The sequence below is a fragment of the Tachypleus tridentatus genome, chromosome 7 (genome assembly GCF_004210375.1).
Source record: "Tachypleus tridentatus isolate NWPU-2018 chromosome 7, ASM421037v1, whole genome shotgun sequence".
Lineage (NCBI taxonomy): Eukaryota > Metazoa > Arthropoda > Merostomata > Xiphosura > Limulidae > Tachypleus > Tachypleus tridentatus.
In genome coordinates, this window is record NC_134831.1 from 155,236,370 (window position 1) to 155,256,542 (window position 20,173).

Genomic DNA, 20,173 nt, shown 5'->3' on the forward strand with positions numbered 1-20,173 from the left:
CAAACAATGAGTCACGATTCAATATTTTACTACAACACATTTTTTATCTATGTCATTAAAGTCAAAATCAGCCCATCAGTCATTCTGTCACATGTTAAAGCATTTCAGAAAAGCACAGATAAATATTCTTTGAAATACATAGTGTGTAAATCGTTTTAAATTCCCCAGGTAGATTTATATTATCAATCGATAATGCATTTTAGACCAAGTACCTACGATTCTTATTATAGGTTCTCTTGATTACATTGCACAATTCGTTTAATGTCAACGTAAAACAGATTCTTACTCGACCTTAACAATGCAATTTTTATACTAAACGGTAGGCGTGAAACTATGAAATATTACTTAATGGAATGTGAAAACAGTTTAAAGATCAAGGAACCGGAAGAGAATATGACGAATATTCGGGAAAATACACACACTCTTCGCCTTTGATCTTACACCCGATCTATCTGCTTGTGATTCATGCTTTGACTTAGTAAAATAGAGAATTTCAAGAATCGGAAAATGTTTTGTTAGTGCTTTACCCAACACTAGAAATGTTCTCGACTATGCAAAACTCCAGCCAATTTTAGAAAATGATCAGTATAAACACATGATAACTGATATATAATAAGCTACAACTACTATATTTACTACTCACACAAAATTTGTACATGCGAAATAAACTTAAAGGCTTTTCACCAATGATAAACTACTTGACCTAAAAACAATAATTGAAAATCGTTAATCTAGGTCCGAGTCATGGTAGCCGCCGGTCTTTATTTATTGCCCTCCAGTGGCACAGCGGAATGTTTGTGGACTCACTACTAGAAACCGGGTTTGAATATCTGTGATGTAGCTAGTTTTGAGCCTAATTCCAAACAAATCAAAACTTTATTTACTTTAGTTAAAATAAAAAAGTAGAATATTTTGATCCATTATGACTTCCTCAATGTAAAAAATTCATCAAGCTAGACTGTCAAATATGGACATACAGGAAAAGTACTGCAAGTAGCATATTGTCTGTCTGTATACAATATTGTACGTAGTTTGCTTGTTATCATTATCGACATATTATCTAAAACTGGATCCCAGAAAAATATGTTTGTTAATGATTTTGTTGTGTAAAGTTTTCATGTAAATATATCCTTAATAGATGTATCTTTTCATATAGATCAGTTTGCAAAATCTTTATTCTGAGAAAATAACAAAGTATTAAAAGGAAATAGTGTCGAATACTTTTTATTACATTAAATCAAAATCTACTGTCTCGTTCTATGTTTAGAAAAGCATTAGGTGTGATAAAAACTTTTCAGCAGTATATTAAATGTGATGGTAACACTATCCAGTTCTAGAAAGAGTAAAATGTATTATTAAATATTGAAGCAAAAGTGATGAGCTTGTGAAGTGTTTTATAGTAAAGTAATGGATAACTGTACTAATTTTAATCTTAGAACATACTTAAATGACATCATAATGGCAGCTTGGCAATGCACTCTCTGATGCCACACTGTGGCAAACTTTCTGATTACTTTCCTCTTGTCATGGTGGCCTAACAACATGACCTTTTGCAAACATGTATATTTTCAAAATAACGCGGTATCCATTTTATTATAAGCACCCTGTTCTTGAAAAAAATAACCATTTGGAACTTTCTCCATTTCATCTTTTGGGAGTGGATATTTAAATAGTGATGAGATATCTTTTTTCTCAGTTTACTTTCTCTTTCAGCTTTCATACAGGTTTATTTAAACTCGATTTCTTTGAGTTTTACCTGAATCTCTAACTCATCTTTATTACTCAACCCCAGTTGGTTAGTGGGGACACTAGAGTATACTCCTAATTCTTTGTCAGACAACAAATCATCATCGACTAATATTTTGATAATGTGCTTTTTATTTCATTTTTTCCCATTGGTTTCTTTGCCTCTAACTCTTGTACTTTGGCAATTTCCAGAAATTCACTTCTTTTACATCTTTTTATTTGTTCGAGGGATAGTGATTCAAGAAAATCTCGATAATTAGATATAATCAAATATTGTTGGCACTGATAAATATAAATTAAATTATGATTTGAATTTATATTTAGATCGAATTTTGTCTCTGATTCAGATAGCGGATACGAGATCCTAATTTATTATGTTATGTATTGTGATTTTAAGTAGAGTGAAAATGGGTTAAGTGATACATAATTTAAATTTAAAAGTTAATTAAATGTTGATATTATCAAATTTAAGATATTTGTCAATAATACTGATACACAAAGTTTTCTTTCTTAAGACAACTATATTTTAATATACAAACAATAATACAATTTATATTAACATTTATTACGTATAATGACTTATTTCCAACCGTTTTACAAACCTACAAACAATATTGAGTCTTTTGTCTTATCTTGAACTTCCTTGACACCGTATAAAAGGTTCGCAACCAACGATTTAATATCGGATTCATATAGGCACGGCCCGGCATGGCCAGGTGGATTAAAGCGTTCGACTCGTAATCTGAGGGTTGCGAGTTCGAATCCCCGTAGCACCAAACATGCTCGCCCTTTCAACCGTGGGGGCGTAATAATGTGACGATCAATCCCACTATTCGTTGGTAAAAGAGTAGCCCAAGAGTTAGAGGTGGGTGGTGATGACTAACCACCTTCCCTCTAGTCTTACACTGCTAAATTAGGGATGGCTAGCGTAGGTAGCCCTCGTGTAGCTTTGTGCGAAATTCAGAAAACAAACAATAAATCATATAGGCACAATTCGCTTAATTGATGGGGAGCTAGCTGGCTCTTCGAAGATCACACGTGAGTTTTTTACAGCTAAAGTTATATAGAGTCTGATGCTAATTGTACCGAAGTTAAACGGTTCGAAATCTAAAAACATTCCCAATCAATATCTAAAGTTTCGTTTAATAAGCGTTAATCACAGTTCTAGTCTTTAAGGTTTATGGCATACAAACTGTAGCCAACCAACAATATGTTGTGTCTCTCTGCACGTTTCGTTGATTACCTTTAACAATAGTTAGGCAAGATTGATTTGTTCTGAATTTTGCGCAAAACTACACTAGGGCTATCTGCACTAGCCGTCCCCAATTAAGCAGTGTAACACTAGAAGGAAGGTAGGTAGTCATCACCACCCACCGCCAACTCTTGGGCTACTCTTTTACCAATGAATAGTGGAACTGACTGTAACTTTATAACGCCCTTACGGCTGAAAGGACGATCATGTTTGGTGTGACGGAGATTCGAACCCGCTACCCTCGGATTACGAGTTGAGTGCCTTAACCATCTGGCCATGCTGGGCCGTTTGGTAACATTCTAGAAATTTCAGCTGAAACAACAATACATTTACTTACACATATACATTGTTGATTCTTACACTCGAGATTCTTTTTCAAGTTCAGCGAATAGGCTGGAATTTCGGAATTCAGATTTAACAGTAAAAAGTTGCATGCATTTCTATATATATATTTAACTGAAAATAACATCAATATTAAAGTAACAATAAAATGGTAAATCCGCCAGCATATGCAGCGGTTATAGAAAGAAAACTGGGTAATTTAGTGGTTTTTTTTATTTTTGTGTCGATTACAATGTGAGTAAAAATGAATGAATCTGTATTGATAGAGTTAGCCCACCGCTAGTACAGCGGTAAGTCTACGGATTCACAACGCTAAAATCAGGGGTTCGATTTCTATCGGTGGGCTCAGCAGATAGCCCGATGTGGCTTTGCACGTGACGTTTTGCGTACTCATATAAAAACTTTATCTTTTTCAAAATTGAGGGGTTTTGCTGACTAACCTTGCATATGTTTCTTATACTTAGATCAAATTTGACACTGAATTATGGGTTATAATGATATACCAATGTATCAAATTTGAAGAAAAAAATCCATAAAAGTTTAGTATGTTTAACTATCAAATAAAATGTGAGTACTTTCCCTGCAAAGGAAACAAAAACGAAGGACTTCAAACAAAGTGGACAATGTGTGTCGTGCCTTTCTCAATGATTTGCCTTGAAATTTGGTGTGTGATGTATTGGTCCAGTAAAACGTATTCACTGAAAATGTGTAATCGTTTGGATTACCGCAGTCTGAGCTATAGAAAGTGAATAATGGTTAAACTATTACTCTGTTAACTCTATACAACATGAGCCCTGCCAATATTTGTCAGGTGTGTGTAACTTAAAAGTCTAATTTTAAGTAAATAAAATATATTCAACATTACTTTTCAGACTATTAACATTAATGACAAATTCAACACGCATATAGTATCAAGAGAAAATACATAACTCAACTTCTTTTAAATTAAACAACTTTGCACAAAATAAAAATCATTAACGTTATAAAAAATTTTACAAATCAAAGTTGTTCAGAAACTTCGGAATCGGTGGACACTGTAGCACCTCTACTTTTACATATTTGGCTTATATAGCAACTGTAAATTATATTATTATACTAATTTTCTGGTGAGCATGCTCCTAGTACTCACAGATTTAGCTGCCTTGGGACAGCACAGGAGCGGATTTTAGTAGCTCCTTATACTTTCAATCCCTTATTGTAAAATCTGTATATTTTCACATCTTCATATTGGAACTCCTTCCTACACCAATAGTGTTTGATACTATAATTAAAAAAATTACAGTGAGTTAATATGATCTATGATTTTTAACACTTATTTATAAACCTCTGGCTTCCTCAATGGAGAGCCTTGCTTGTTTATAGTTAAATGCAAAACCATACAATGGATTATCTGAGCTGTACCAATCACAGGTATCGAAAACAGGTTTTTAGTTTTGTAGGCGAGCAGACTTTTTGCTGAAACACTGGGAAGTTCAAAGAAAGTGATAAATCAAAAGTGTTTTAATGAAAATAAAAAGACTGATATTCTAAAATTATTAATATTTATACAGCGTTCTGTGGTGAAAAATTTTGTCTGTAAAACTCGTATTATTTACTAATTAATAAAATATTCTTCTGTTTAGTATAAATAAAATTATTTTATTTGAAGATGACGCCACCATTTACACTTATAGTTTAAATACACTGTAGATTGTAGAATGAAAGAAAATGTTGCTAATACTAAAGTAAAAATTTTGTTTCGATTAATGTGCGGTCATTTGAATCAAAGGTTTTCTTTGGGTTTATACGATTAAGGTATTAGTGTTTGATTGTACTTGTGTTTACACTGATAGCATATTGTATCAATAATTATGTTACATATAAGTTAACTCGGTATAAACTATGAGTATAAATAATAATATAAGGATAATGTACTATGTTAGTTTGTACCTGTCTCAGAGCGATGTACTTGTAGAATATTGTCAAGGTATGACTTACTATTATATTATATCTTAAAACTAATTTGAAAGTTGTAGCTTTTTTGCGTAAAAGTTATTTAGATTTTAGTGCATTTTAAGAATCATTCGTAAAAATATTGTGTTGTTCTTGTAATTTGAAGAACTACCTTAGTTTTACTTTTGTCTTTACCATTTTACTACTAACTTAGAGTTAGTAGTAGTAACAATGGTTGTAACTTTATGCTTCAAATTATTTTTACTGCATTAATACATGTAGCTGACTTCCATAATTTCTCTAGCATGCAAGAGGTGTTAGGTTTAGTCTTGAGCCCAGAAGGTACAAAAAATGAGATTATCACTTGAGAATTTCTATTCAATATATGATTTTCTGTAATTTTCTCATGATTTATTATAAATTTATATCCTTTTTTGAAAGAAGTTACAGTGCATTAGTTTATGATGGGAAAATTATGAACTACTACCAGAAGCAATAGCTAATAGGTCAACCTTTTATATAAACTTGTACATTTGTAAGGAATTATAATTGTATGAAATTTCAATTTTAAGACAACTTGTTTTGAGTTACAAATGCTAATATACAATTTATACCAGAATTTAAAATAACTTTTTTGTGCCAGTTCATACCAATGGTGTAGTTAGGCCAGAGAAGACCAGAGTGCCATTTCTGTATTTTTTATGTGATTAAAATAAGTGCATATAATGACAAAATAAATTTAAATTGTTGATATAATATAGTATTAAACTTGATTAATTAAAATGCTGAAAATTTTAAGATCATAAAATAATCTATGAATGTACGGAGGTATCTGTGTATATATTTTTATGGTGTGAAAGTGCTATATGTAAACTATATGGTATAAGTAATATATTAGCTGTTGTATTTTTGACTCGGATATGATTTTTGATTTTATAAACCTAATTGACTCTATCCAAAACTACCTGTTTAATTTTTTACTTTTACCTTAATTTTTAGTGTATAACAGTTTAAAGTTTAACTTTATGAAATGAATACCACTTGTTAATTAGAACCAAAACTATTGTTAATAGTGAGGGTACTCAGCTGATGAAACAGTGCATTCTAATCTTTATAATAGAAATACTAGAAAAGTATATGTAATTACCTGATTTTCTGTTGGATTTTAGTTTCATTAGAAATACATAACTTGCTCAACTCAAAAGTTAATTCTTAAAGGATTTCCTTGGGGTCTCTGAAAGTGTTCTCTTTCAAGAGTAAATGTAAGCAAAATTAAAAGTAACAGATATTTTTATTTCTTCCTTTTGATGTTGACCTCTGCTGGTACAGTCATAAATCTGGGTTTACAATGCTAAAATCAGGGGTTTGATTCCCCTCTGTGGACTGAGCAGATAGCCCAGTGTGGCTTTGCTGTAAGTAAACACACACACACACACACACACTTTTGAAGTTCACATATTATGCTGTATTGTGGTCTACATATTACATAATGCTTGTGATTTATGGCATGATCATGTTTTACTGACATCATAGTAGTACAAATTGCAAAGTGAAGCATCCTTCATGTGATGTCATTTTAGCATCTACTAACAGATAAAACACTACTCTATAGTGGTTAAAAAATGTATTCCCTGGGGAATACTTGGCAGAATATCAATATTTGACAAAACCACTTTTTTATTTAAACCTAAATGGGTTAGGTAGTAGGATGAATTTTAGAAGCTTTTAAGTATATTCATTAAAGATACTTTTAACTAAACTTATTTTGTGATGAAGAAGTTGGGAAATTGGGAATAAACAAATGAATAACATAGCTAAGAGTTTGAAAAAATGACATGCAGAGTGTATCAACTTAAGTAATAGTTTATAAATGAATGTATGAGAATCAAGAATAAATTTAGTTTTTACTATTGTAATATTAGGAATAAAATGTATGAGATGAGGGCTCTCGTTGAGATGGAAGACTATGACGGAATGGGAATTTTACAGCAAATTGTTTAAACTAGAAGAATATTGATGTAGGAATTATTTTGAATTCAAGGTTTACATGTTAGTTCATATTGATAGACATAATATAATGGATGAACTGCTGCCTGTTAAAATTGAAACACAAGAAACAATACGAATGTTAGTTCGTATTGATAGACTTGATATAATGGATGAACTGCTGCCTGTTAAAATTGAAACACAAGAAATGATACTCGAGAGGTTGAACCTGTATGGATTTAATCACTGTTTCAAGGGAATGAAATTTTTAATTGGCAGTTATTATAGATTGCATAATCAGGCAGAAGAGGTAATTGAAAAATTGTATAATGTGATAGGGTTGGTAATGATTAAAATAAGAATAGTAATGCATTAATTATGGAGGTAAATTAACTTGACACATTAACTGGGATTGTATTGAGTCCTATAGTATAGGATAGAGAATTCTTGAAATGATGGAAAATCCTTGTTTTTTAATCAATTGCAGATGGTCAGAGAGATAACCAGAGAGGATGCTATTCTAGATTTATTGTAATGGATGGGTGAAGAGCATGCCTGATTCAGGTGTTGTTCAGGCATTGGATCTTTAGATCTGACTCTCATTTCTAGAGGTATCCTTTGGAACCTTTTGGGGGTTATTTCTGTTATTCCCTTGCACTGGTTCCACCTTCTATTCAGTGTGGGATTCTACTTAATCTTATGAGTGGAAGGAAGTACCATATCAGATGTTATAATTTTTCTACACTGAAAATATGTTTAATAGGTACTTCCCTCCACTTGCATTTCTCACTCTTACTCCCCATTTTACTCCTGTGCTTCATCTTCTGCCAAACCTTGATATGATATCTTGGTAGAGGTGTGTAAAGGGAGTTGCGTGTGTGAAGTATGTTCTGCTCATATTGGTGGAGAAATGATGCATAATGATATACATGAGTGACATGTTGGAATCATTTAATTCCAATAAGGAGAGCAGAGAAGGCTTGTGGCATGTGTAAACAAAAAGTTTGTATATAGATGGCAGCACTAAAAATACTTGTAAGTGGGTGTAAGTATCTATTGGAAATACATTTTCAGTGTAGGAAAAATTATAACTTCTGTTACGTAATGTGAACTTCTAGCTAAGAATAGAACTGTTATTCAATTTAATAATAATTATACTATGTCTGTTTGTAGTTATTTACTATGTACTTAATTTTTAATACAAGGATTATACCAAGTGTATGCAATATCAGTAATGATAATTTTTCTACAAGTTTTTCATCAACTTTAAATTACCTCATTTGTTTACATGTCATTGCATGGTGTAGCAATGTTACTGTATTAAATTCCTGTAGTCAATTATTAAACTACTAGAAACAAGTACTGTATTTCCCGGCTTGGTAGACGCTATTTTCTCCCCAAATTAAGTCTCACAAATTTACTCTGCATTTTCCAGGCTGAAGGTTAGATTGTTCATTGGCCTAAATCTAAGCCTAGAGGAAGTGTTTTGATGCTAGACAGTAATCCAAGCTTCTCTATACGACTCAGAATGAATTATATAAGCTACTTAGTATTAAATAAAAAATAAATAAACAAGATAATCATAAATGATCACAAAATTCATTGGCGCTTCTGCAGTAGGCTGAGGTAAACCAGTCAATGGTCTAATTTCCCTGTTTTCCATCAAATAATGACATTTTTACCCACCTGAAATGATCTTGATATTAAGGTAACATTATAAGAACATATGAAAAGTAAAATTGGAGAAATGCTACTAGGTAACGGCAGCCATTTGCAAAATATCATAAGTTTATTTGGTTCCGATGAGACTATTCTTTTCATTTGTTGTGTAATGATTTCAAACACAGACCTGTTCTCAGTAGTAGTTCTCTGTAACAGTTTTTAACGTAGACTGTATAATGACTTCTGAAAAAAAACACAAAAGGTACTCCTAGAATAGGCTTAGAATAATGTTATTACTGGTAATAATACAGATATTCCAGTGGTAATATAAGGTAAACACTTTCAAAGGTAGATAGGATAAGCATATAGCTCACAAAAAAATGAGAAGTTGGCAAGAGGATTTATGTACCGTAAGTAATTAAACAATCCACAAAACATTCTGGTAAGAGTGGTGGAAGTGCTGGGACCTTATTCTTATGTTTATCCTTTTTCCAAAACTTAGCTAGTCAAAATGGAGGTGCATCTTCAATGCTGGGAAATATGTTATTTATCTTTCAAGTCTGAGAGGTATACCACCATAGGGTAATGCAAAAAACTGTGGTTCTTTTTATTTCATTAATATTGTAGGCATTATAATATGCAAATGCTGCATATCTTACTTTTGTTGAAAGTTTTTTTTTGTTTTCCTATATACAATTTTTATTCCTGTAAAGCTAAGATTTAGAATATAAAAAATCTGGTTGTGAATATATGTTGAATTCAGCTAAGGTGTTAATTTCCATAACAGGATCTGATAATGAAAATAAACTGTTTAGTTCTATAGCTGTATTATATCCTCCTTTTTATCTTGTACTTCTGCATTTTGGCAGAAAGAAGGAGAGCCAAACTACTAACTTGAAGGTGAAATCAGATATTTCACAACTGACTTTGAGGACAAAGCTGCTGAATGTTCTCCAGCACTTCAGTTGCATTCCAGAGAATTATACTCTTTCCATCCATCAAGATAACTGAATTCTGGTTTGGTCCATTCATAACTGATAATAATGTTAGTTGCTTTTGTGAACATTATCTGAGATTGAGGACTGGCATAAAGAAGTAACTGACCATGGTTATGTTGCAATTCAGTGGGAATTCTGTGCAATATGTTGCCTAAGTCAGCATTTAGAACTTGTGAATCACTCAGATGGGACCAAAGACAGTTAGTGTAGGTAATACTATCAATAAATGTTGATATCATGTGGTTGTTAGCATTCATTCATATTGAAAGAAATGAAAATATAAATAAATATACACTGGTGCTTCAATTACTTATGCTAGCCTGGGAAGGGAAAAAATTGTGAATAACAGAAACTGATGATAATCAGGATATTAGTGTATTTATCTAGTAATCCCAATGTTTAATCTAAATCAACGTCTTCAATATATTTAAGTTCCTTGTCATAAATGATCATTTTATTGTCATTTAATCACATTGTAATGAAAAATTATAAAAGTCGTCATAATCATAATTGCCAAGTGTCAATCGGTTATGCTCTATTTCTCAGAATTTCATGAGCTACATAAGTCCAATTGTGCTTTTTCTCTATTACTACTTCCTTTTTTGATTTCTCATTTTAGCTAAATTTAATTAGTAACATAGGCACATATAGCTCCTACATTTCAGCACTTTGTTTATTATAGACATGGAAATGCATTTGTACTATGTTGACATACATGAAAAATAAGTAAAAAAATTGGTGCAATTCTATGCTTGGGAAGTATTAGAAAAATGCCTTTGTTAAAACAGACTGAAGATTGAATTATCTGTAAGGACAGTGTGTAACTGTGACATCCCAACACAACCTGAACATACATATGTGGTTAAAGGGTGCATGCTGTGTAGCATAGAAAAACAGAACAGTTAAAGTTGAGTGGAATTTTTAAGAGATCATAATATTTATTTTTGTATACTGTATTGTTAATCACTAATTGAATAAAGTTAACCAAGTTACAAATATTTTGTATTTCTGTCTTAACAGCTAAAAATAAGAGGCAAGGCTTGGTTTAAACTGGTCAACTTACAATTTGAATTCACACCAGTTCCTGCATGCAAAAACTCCAGATATTGTGTAGTACCTGAACTTTTGCAATCAAAATTAATTTCTGAATGACAATTTCTCAAAAAGATGAAAATTAATGTTTGGAATAGTAATGAGACAGTTATTTCGAGAAAATTTGGGGATAATTGAGGATCAAGGATCATGGAGGCACTTGTAAAAATAATAGTGAAGTTAGGTTATGTTCATCCAGCTCCTGATAGTTGGCTAGCTTCTAGATCTGAAAATATATCTTGATGGCCAGTGTGCTTTTGCTTAGAAGTAGGATACCCAGGACTTCACTGACACAGTTTGAATAAACATGCTTTCAACACATACACACATTTTCACAGAAAACTCTTTGTTCTAATTTTTACTCTGAGGCAGGTACAGTAGTCATACACTTGCTAAGAATATCACAAATGCAGGTGTGTATTATGGCTGTATACACCAGAATTGTCGTGTGTGTGTAAAGAAGATTAAGTGTGGGGGTTAATGACAAATTATTCTGCCTATGAAAAATCTTTGATCTGAAGGTTGTGATGGAATAAACATCAATAAATAATGTTTAAATTTCTCATTTTCATCCAATGTACTAATTAAGTGTGATTTCTGCTAAAAAAGCAGAGAGCAACAACATTATTGTCATTTTATCCTCAAATATTTTTGTTGAATTATTTACTTTTATTTTACAGTTGGTTGAACATATTCAGAGGTGGTAACATCATGTAGTTAACATCAGACTAAGTTAAAATTCCAGTAATGAAAAAGTAAAACACTGCAATAGTTCTCCTATTACTCCTACCAGTATGCGCTAGGTAGAATCCACCTCGCTAGTAACCTCAAAAATATCCATGAGAACAATTATATTATAATTTTTTTTATAATGTATGTGTATCTTTACAACATTTTGCAGATTATTAATAAACATTACAAGGCCTTTATACACAGAATTAAGTATTAAGGTATTTTTAAGAAAGATTTGCTCCTGGAATTTTTTTCTCTTAAAATGTTGCTTATCCAATATGTGAGGTAGTTTTGATATTAAGATGCAAAACACTTCTTTATTTAAAAACTGTCGAGTTTCATTTCTATATCATTCTATGTAATTATTAAACACTTTTGAATACAATTTTATATTTAATCAATTACTTTATTAATGCTAACTCTAAATGATGTTGGTCAATTTGACTGACCTTGTAACTATCAAAAAATAAATCTGAATTACATTGTTTTTGTTTTAGAATACTGCATATTGTTACAAGGAACAACAAATGGTTATTCTAAATGGATTAAATCTCATAAAGGTAAACATCTATTTATATCTATTAATTTTTATTTTATTGAACTTTGAACAGTGTCTGACCACCTGATTTAACTTGAAATGTCAAGCAGGAAAGTCTTTTTTAAGCAACATCTTGTTTCTGTACTCTTTAACCTTGAGAAAGCTTGTGATGCTATATGGAGGTATGGCATCCTGCAAGGCCTCAACTTATTTGGGTTGTGTGGCCATTTGTCTATTTTTATTAAACATTTCTAATAGAGCAGTGCAGTCTGCTTGGGTTTGACACTTTCTCATTCTTTCCCACAGGAACTTGGAGTTCCTGTGTCTTGAGTGTCACACTTTTCATGCCAAATGGACAACTCTCCTCTACAGTTGCAAACAGTTTCTGCATCAGTGACTTCCACATTTCATGTCAGTCATTGAGCATGAGGTTTATTGAATGGCAGTTAGAGACTGCCCTCAATTATTTATTAAAGTGGACCACAGCAAATGGTTTTACCTTTTCTTGCTCTGAAACCAGTTGCATGCACTTGTGTTGCTAATGGAGTATTCACCACAATCTCAAGTTCCATCTCAGAGAAGTTGTTCTTCCCATGGTGCTTCCATGTCAAGTGTACAAGGGCACTTCTCTTCACCCTTTTTTGGGAACAGATTGATATTCTATGCTAAAAATATATTGTACCCTCATTCAATCAAAACTGGAGTATGGGTCTTTGGAATATGGCTCTGCCAGGTCCTTGGCCTTAAAGATGTTGGACCCTGTTCACCATCAGGGGCTTTGGTTCTGCACAGGTGCCTTCTGCATTTCTCAAGTCCAGAGTTTGTATATCTCTGCCATTTGTAACTGTCTTTACTGTATGCTTCAAAACTTCAGTTCTTACCACAGCATTCCACCTGGGGTTGTGTTTTCCTTCCTTAGTGGACCATGCTTTTTGAAAATAGATTGTCTGCTATTGTTCCTTTTGGTCTTGGTATTCAGGTGCAGTTGGGTGAATTGGATTTGTCCTTTGACAACATTGTTGTCTCCACTGGTCAGCCCATCCCACTATGGCTTATTACCATCTCCAAATGTGACCTTTTTTTGAGCCACTTAAAGAAAGCAAATACTTCCAATTGGAAGTACCACCTTCTATTTGCTGAATGTCTTTTGAACCATCCTTCCATTTCTATTTACATGTATGGTTTGAAATCAGGTGATTCTGTATGCTCTGTTATGGTTTGCTGTGGTTCTGTGGTTGCACACAGAATCCCCTTTACAATTTTTGTGCTCACTACTGAATTGTATGCCATTTCTCTTGCTCTAAATCACATAGAAACTAAACAGTACATGAACTGTACGATTTATACTAACTCACTTAGCTCTCTACTGGGCATGAAATTGCTTCACATTAGTTATCACCCTGTTCTCATTGATATTCAAAACCAACTGGATAATTTTCCTCTCTCATATATTTCTATCCAGTTTTTCTGCATAGCAGGCCATGTCAGTATTTGTAAAAATGAGCTCACTGACATTGAAGCTTAGTCTGTCTGCTCTGGTACTATTGTGTCCATGCCTGTCCCATACATTGACAACGACCCTGTATTCAAAGCTCGGTTCCATGCCATTTGGCAATTGACTTGGAGTGAGCAATGTGATAAGAAGCTTTTCCAGGTTAAATCTTCTATTGCTCTTTGACTGTCATGCTTTTATAAGGATTGGAAGGAGGAAGCTGTCCTGACAAGGCTACATGTTGGTCCTAGTTTTATCTGGGATTGATGTATCTATGTGTGGTCTGTGTGACATTCAAGTTACAACAGCCCACTTTTTCCTGTCATGCTGTCTATGACCATGAGAGATGTCACCATTTTAGACATATATTTACCACAGTTCACCCTTGACATTGGATAGTGTCATTGACAATGGTAACACTGTCCACCTCAGTTGTGTCTTTAGATTTTTAAGGACCATTAGCCTTTTTAACTCCATTTAAGTTTTTAATTTGAAAATTGGACTTTGTTTTGTTTTAAGATGATTCCTTTTTATGTATTTTAATAATTTTACTTTTATTTTTACTTTTTTACCAGTTGTTTGGCACAGATAACTGTTGCTTTGCACCAATAAATGCTAAACAACCAACCAACCCTGCCTGTCTGCAGTTGGTATTTTTCTTTAGAACTTGCAAACTCTTAAAAGTGAGGATTGAGCTGGAATAGCAGAGGTAGCCAGCTGCACCAATATAAGTGTGCTATATTAGTGTTGCAGAGTAGTTTCGTGATATGTACATGTTGAGAAATGGAACAAAATTTATGGGGTATATAGATTGGTGTGCTGATTACAAATTTTCTTGTTAATGTTTAGAGGACAGGAAAAGAATGAGATAGGAACCAATTTCTCTCAAATAAAGCTATCTAAAATACAGTTTCAGTGTAAAAAAAAATGTTGTTTTTTAAAGCCTTAAATTGTTTCTCTATTTAAATTGTTATATAGCAAAAAGTTTAACATGCTTGACACAATAAAGGAAAAGGACTGCCAGAATGCATTCTACTTATAAATGCATGGATTGTATGTATAAACCTAGATATAGATAACTTTCATTTTTATTTTTGGAATATTGTATTGGAGATGATGTATTTGTATGTATGATTTTCTTTGTATTTATTAATTGTTTATATAGGTAGAAAAGAATATTAGCCTTTTCTTTGTAGGATATTTGAAGGGTAATATTTATGATTAATTATCTTTCATCATTCACTTGTTTCATAGGTTAAAACAGAAAAGTTATATCAAGTACTTAGGGTATTTCTTTTAAGTGTGGATAGCAGCAGATAATTGTAATGTCAAACAACATTGAAAATCACATGGCAGTATTACAGGTATGTTTATATATAGTTTTTTAAATTAGAAGTACAGTTGGTGTGCCGTATGATTTTGAATTAAGCTTGTTTTTCTTGTACAGTTTTTGAACACAAATATGTTTGTATCAAGTTTTTCTTTTCTTTTTCTGTGTATGATCTAAAACGCATCAGTAAATAACATCATTTAGCAGAAGTGCTGAAAAACCTATCAGCAAAGAATTTAAAGTAAAGTTTTGATCAATGCTCACTCTTCTTGAAATGTGGATTCACTCATTACCATCTGTTTCATCGCTCTTAAACAGTTCTTACTGTTATAAACTGTAATATTTTACAGCAAGGCAATGGATTATTGATAATTATACGTAGTGTTCAGATAAAGTAAATAAGATTAATGAAGCACATAAATTCATAAACACTACTCACTTCTCCACAGAATAGATAGCTTATACCTTGTCTTACTGCTGAAATGTTTTTTGTGCGCCAATCCTTTGAATGAAACTTCCATCTACATTTCCAAATTAACTGGTGTGTATCAGTTGCACTGGCCTAACTAGTGACTTATACAATGAAATTGTAACATTTTTAGACTTGTATTCAATATTTCTGTAGACACAACCTAAAATCATATTTGCCCTACTACTAGCAACAGCACACTGCTTGAATGGCTTAAGTTGCTGATCAACCATTACACTAGTATTCTTTTATTTCATGTCACTTAAAATTATTTCCATCTAAGTTATAAATCAGATTATGGTAACCCACGTGCAATATTAATTAAAACCCATTTGTCCTTTTTTTGCCCAACACAGTAAATGATATAAATCCTTTTATAAAGCAATAACATCCTCTTCACAACCAGCAGCATCCAAAACCTTTATCTCCAGAAAACATATTTCTTTACCATTCCTTTCTCATTAATGCAAGTCAAAAGGAGCAATAGTCTTAAAACTAAAGCCTGAGGTACACCACTTGCAATAATAATCCAGGTTGACTGAACTTCATTTATAACAGCTCTCTGCTTCCTTCCATCAAGTTACTCTTTTATCCAATTAGTTAAGTTATCACCTACACCTATAGAGAAGTTTTTTTATGAGTCTTCTATGTGACACCTTTTCAAATTCATTCTGAAAATCTAGATACATCACATCTACACCCTTACCTTCATCTTCATATGCAGTAACATTTTCAAAGAACATCAAAAGATTTGCAAGGCAAGATTTTTTTTTAGTGAAACCATACTGACTCTTCAATAGAATTTTAAACTTTGTTTTAATGACTTTACAAAGTATCTTTTTTCAGATTTTCCAAAACTTTTCCCACAACTGATGTAAAACTAATAGGCTTATAAGTACCAGGACAAATTGTATATTCCTCCCTTGAATATAGGAGAGAAGTCAGCTGATTTCTGATCTCTTGGTAGTTGACCACTATTTATTTACAAAAAATTATGGCAAGTAGGTCATATATTCACTCAACCCCCTTTAAAGCCCTCAGAGAAATATTATTTAGCCCAGAAACCTTATCATTCTTTAAATTTCCCAACTTTATTTTAACAAGCTCAAATTTTATACAGTTGTCTTGTTCAACTTTGTTTTCATCTATTAGTTGTTCAGGATAAGGAATACTGCTCAAGTCTTCATTAGTAAAAACTGAAGAAGAAGCAGAATTTAATAACCTAGCCATTTCATTAATAATCAGATACTAGCCTTCCTTTGTCATCTTTCAAGAGCTGTATCCACATACTAACAATTTGTTTATCCCTAATGTCTGACAAAACGTCTTACTGTTAATAATGCAGTCAAATGCCTTTCTGTTTGTTTCTTGGAGGCTACATTTGCAGTTCTGTGTATTATGAAAAGTGTATAGAGAAAGAAATTGTTCTAGTCACAAAAGAAATGTTTAAACAAATGTGTTCAGCAAGTTTATTCACTGTTACAATTTCTTATTGTTATGCTATATAAAAAACCAACTGCTTCAAATCACAGCCTGCATCAGACAGGTTGAAGAAAAACATTTTTCTGGAAGAATGGGGTAAAATTGGAAGAAAAAACAACTAAATACAAATGAAGATACTAAGGAGAAACATTTTACAGAATTCAGTTCTTATGGAATTTGGATCAAAACAGTTCAGGAAGATTTTTGATTCATCTCCTATGGTGTTTCAAGCTTTGGAGGTTCACGAGTTCAAACATCTGTCTTTACACTTAGTAAAAAATATCCTTTATTCTTTGGAGATCATGGTTTTGCTTGAAGTTTTTTTCTTGGGTTAAACTAGTATAGACCACTTCCATTTGTGATTTCACTTCCTAGATACATTTTAGTACAGCTATGATAGCTTACAAAAAATTGTTTTGCCAAATTGCTCCGAATCCTTTTAGTAGTTTTCATTGAATTGAGAATTTATTACTGTGGACTTTCCTTTTCTTCCTCTTCATTTTGACCTTCATCTTTCAACAAATATTTGTTTTACAGGCTAGAGCATGATTTTAGGAGACAAGTACGAGGTCTGTTCAAAAAATATGCGGACTGACATCATAAAACAAAATGTACTTTATTTAGAAGTTACAGGTCTTGGACCCCTTCAAAGTACTCCCCTCCCCAATGCACACACTTATCCCAACGGTGTTTCCACTTGTTGAAACAGTCCTGGTACGCTTCTTTTGTAATGTCCTCCAGCTCCTTCGTCGCATTTGCCTTAATCTCGGGAATTGTCTCAAATCTTCTTCCTTTAAAGAGTCTTTTGAGTTTGGGGAACAAGAAAAAATCGCAAGGAGCAAGGTCAGGTGAGTAGGGGGGGTGGGGAAGAACAGTGATCGAGTGTTTGGCCAAAAACTCGCAAGTTCTGAGGCACAAATGTCGCAACAACGAGGTGCATCTTCAATGTTTCGGTCAAAATCTCGTAAAAAGATCCAACTGATATCCCACACTCTTCAGCAAGCTCCCTGACAGTCAGACGTCGATTTGCCCGCACCAGGGTGTTGATTTTGTCGACGTGTGGGTCGTCAGTTGACGTGGAAGGACGTCCAGGACGCTCATCATCTTCAATGGACTGTTGACCATCCTTAAAACGTTCATGCCACTTGAAAAATGCCGTACGCTTCATAGCAACATCACCGTAAACCGTGTTAAGCATAGCAAAAGTTTCAGTCGCAGATTTTCCAAGTTTAACACACAATTTCACAGCAAGTCGTTGCTCCTTCAGGTCATTCATTCTGAAATCTGCCAAACGAAAATATCGCACTTCACTTAAAACCGCGTAGCTAATACACAAATGAAGATATCTGCAATCAGGAAATGGCGTCGTAATCAGCTGATCTGTGCGAACCTAGCGACACCAAGCGGATTCCCCTGGAACCAACTGGAGCCGCGCAATTCAAACAGTCCGCATATTTTTTGAACAGCCCTCGTATCTCTCTGACACCAGGGGAAACATTATCTTACATAATCTTATTGAAAGTGTCAGTGGTTCAGTGTATGTATGTATGTATGTATAATTTCTACTACTTCTACACAATCATATTGTATTGATTTACACAGACAATTCCATAGTGCTGTTGTTTAAAGTTTTGTGTGGCTTTATGGTCAGTATGTTTACCTTTGAGCATGTTATGTTACAGTGTGGTGAACAATTTACATATTGTTGACTTCTTCCTATAGATGGACTTCCCCCATCCTTTTGCTATTAAATGATTAGGCAAATGGTTGGGTCACCCATTAATCAGTACCTTTATAATAGTGGAATCATCTTTTTTCTACTTTACTGGTCTATAATAGTGGATCAAGCTTCAGTGCTAATGGATGCCTTGAGTCAAATTAAGTCAATTCTGTGAAGTGTCAGGTTTCTTCTCATTGTTCCATTTTGATTGATCCAACTGCAGTCTCCCCTGTTATGCCATCTGTCTCTTGCTGAACTGATCTCATTATCTTCATCAGAACATCTCATATTTAAGCCTCAGATGTCTGTTTCATAGCTGGTTACATATCCTTTTTAGGGAAACTGGATTTTCTTTGTGGGTGTTTTTGAATGTTAGCTCATTCTTTCTGACATTCATACTCTGTTGTATATCAGTCTCAGGGCTAGTGCATTCACCATTCCATATCTTGTTTTTCTCCAGTTTCTCAATAGATCACTTTTTGTTTCCATGTATTTGGTACATGATTTTGATTTATCAGCTTTCTCTGTAAAAGATTATAGAATTACATTATTTGTCACTTTTTATTGACATGGGAACCTTCAACCTCTTTTGTCCCGTTGTATACTGATTTGTTCTGAGCTTTTCATCTACCATTTTCTTGATTTCCTAGACATTTTCAAAAGTGGAACTTGATGTAGTCTTACATTAATTGACTTTTTCATTTTAATCCTCAGTGACTTGTTTGCTTTATCATTATTCTCTTAAGACCCATTTTTTGCTTTTATCTGGCAAGACAATGCATCATGTGAGTTATTTGCTCAGAAGAATCTATAATTTCATCCTAGGTTTTCCTACCTAGAACATGTGCTATGAAGAAGGGTAACCACTGGTTTTTTTACCTGTTGTGTTATTTGTTCTGACTGATAAAAGTTCTCATTGAAAACGTTGCTTTTCATGTCCAATCAGGACTGTTTTATTTTATTGTGCATGTATTAAACCATTTAGGTTTGTTTTTTCTATACCTTATGAAGTATTATGCTCCTTTATATCTTATTCTGATAACATTAACAAGTGATTGTAGTTAGTCCATCTTGTTTATTGTGGTGTACTTGATCACTTTATGGATAAATTTTGGGTTTTGTCTTATCAAATGTGACATTTTAGCAATGTCTTTGGTCTCCTGTTCACTGTACCAATTGGAGGACATTCTTCAAGCTAGTATATGGACAAATCTGAATACATTTTTAAACTTTTACTTATGTCACATTATTACTTCTTCAGGTTTGAGATGTCCTTTTCCTCTTCTGGTGATAGCGCATGCCAGGTAGAATTCGTATCAAGTATAATTATGGTAATATTATTAAATAAAAGATACCTTGTGTGTGTCTCTTGTAACAGGAGACTGTTTACGTTGGTTCAT

At 33.1% G+C, this 20,173-nt stretch overlaps 1 protein-coding gene across 7 annotated transcripts in view; it reads left to right on the plus strand.

Annotated features, from left to right (window-relative positions):
* Positions 1-4,992: 4,992 nt before the first annotated feature.
* The window catches only part of LOC143256962 (TBC1 domain family member 31), a 66,853-nt gene continuing 51,672 nt past the window's right edge, over positions 4,993-20,173 (plus strand). For 2 of the 7 annotated variants that reach the window (XM_076514899.1, XM_076514906.1), the window contains exons 1-3: positions 4,993-5,134; positions 12,240-12,302; positions 15,027-15,136. In XM_076514899.1, coding sequence (XP_076371014.1) covers positions 15,098-15,136 — 39 coding nt within the window. In that variant the 5' untranslated portion in view covers positions 4,993-5,134; positions 12,240-12,302; positions 15,027-15,097. The remainder of the gene's footprint in view (positions 5,135-12,239; positions 12,303-15,026; positions 15,137-20,173) is intronic. The other 5 variants (XM_076514900.1, XM_076514905.1, XM_076514902.1 and 2 more) reach the window with 4 other exon arrangements.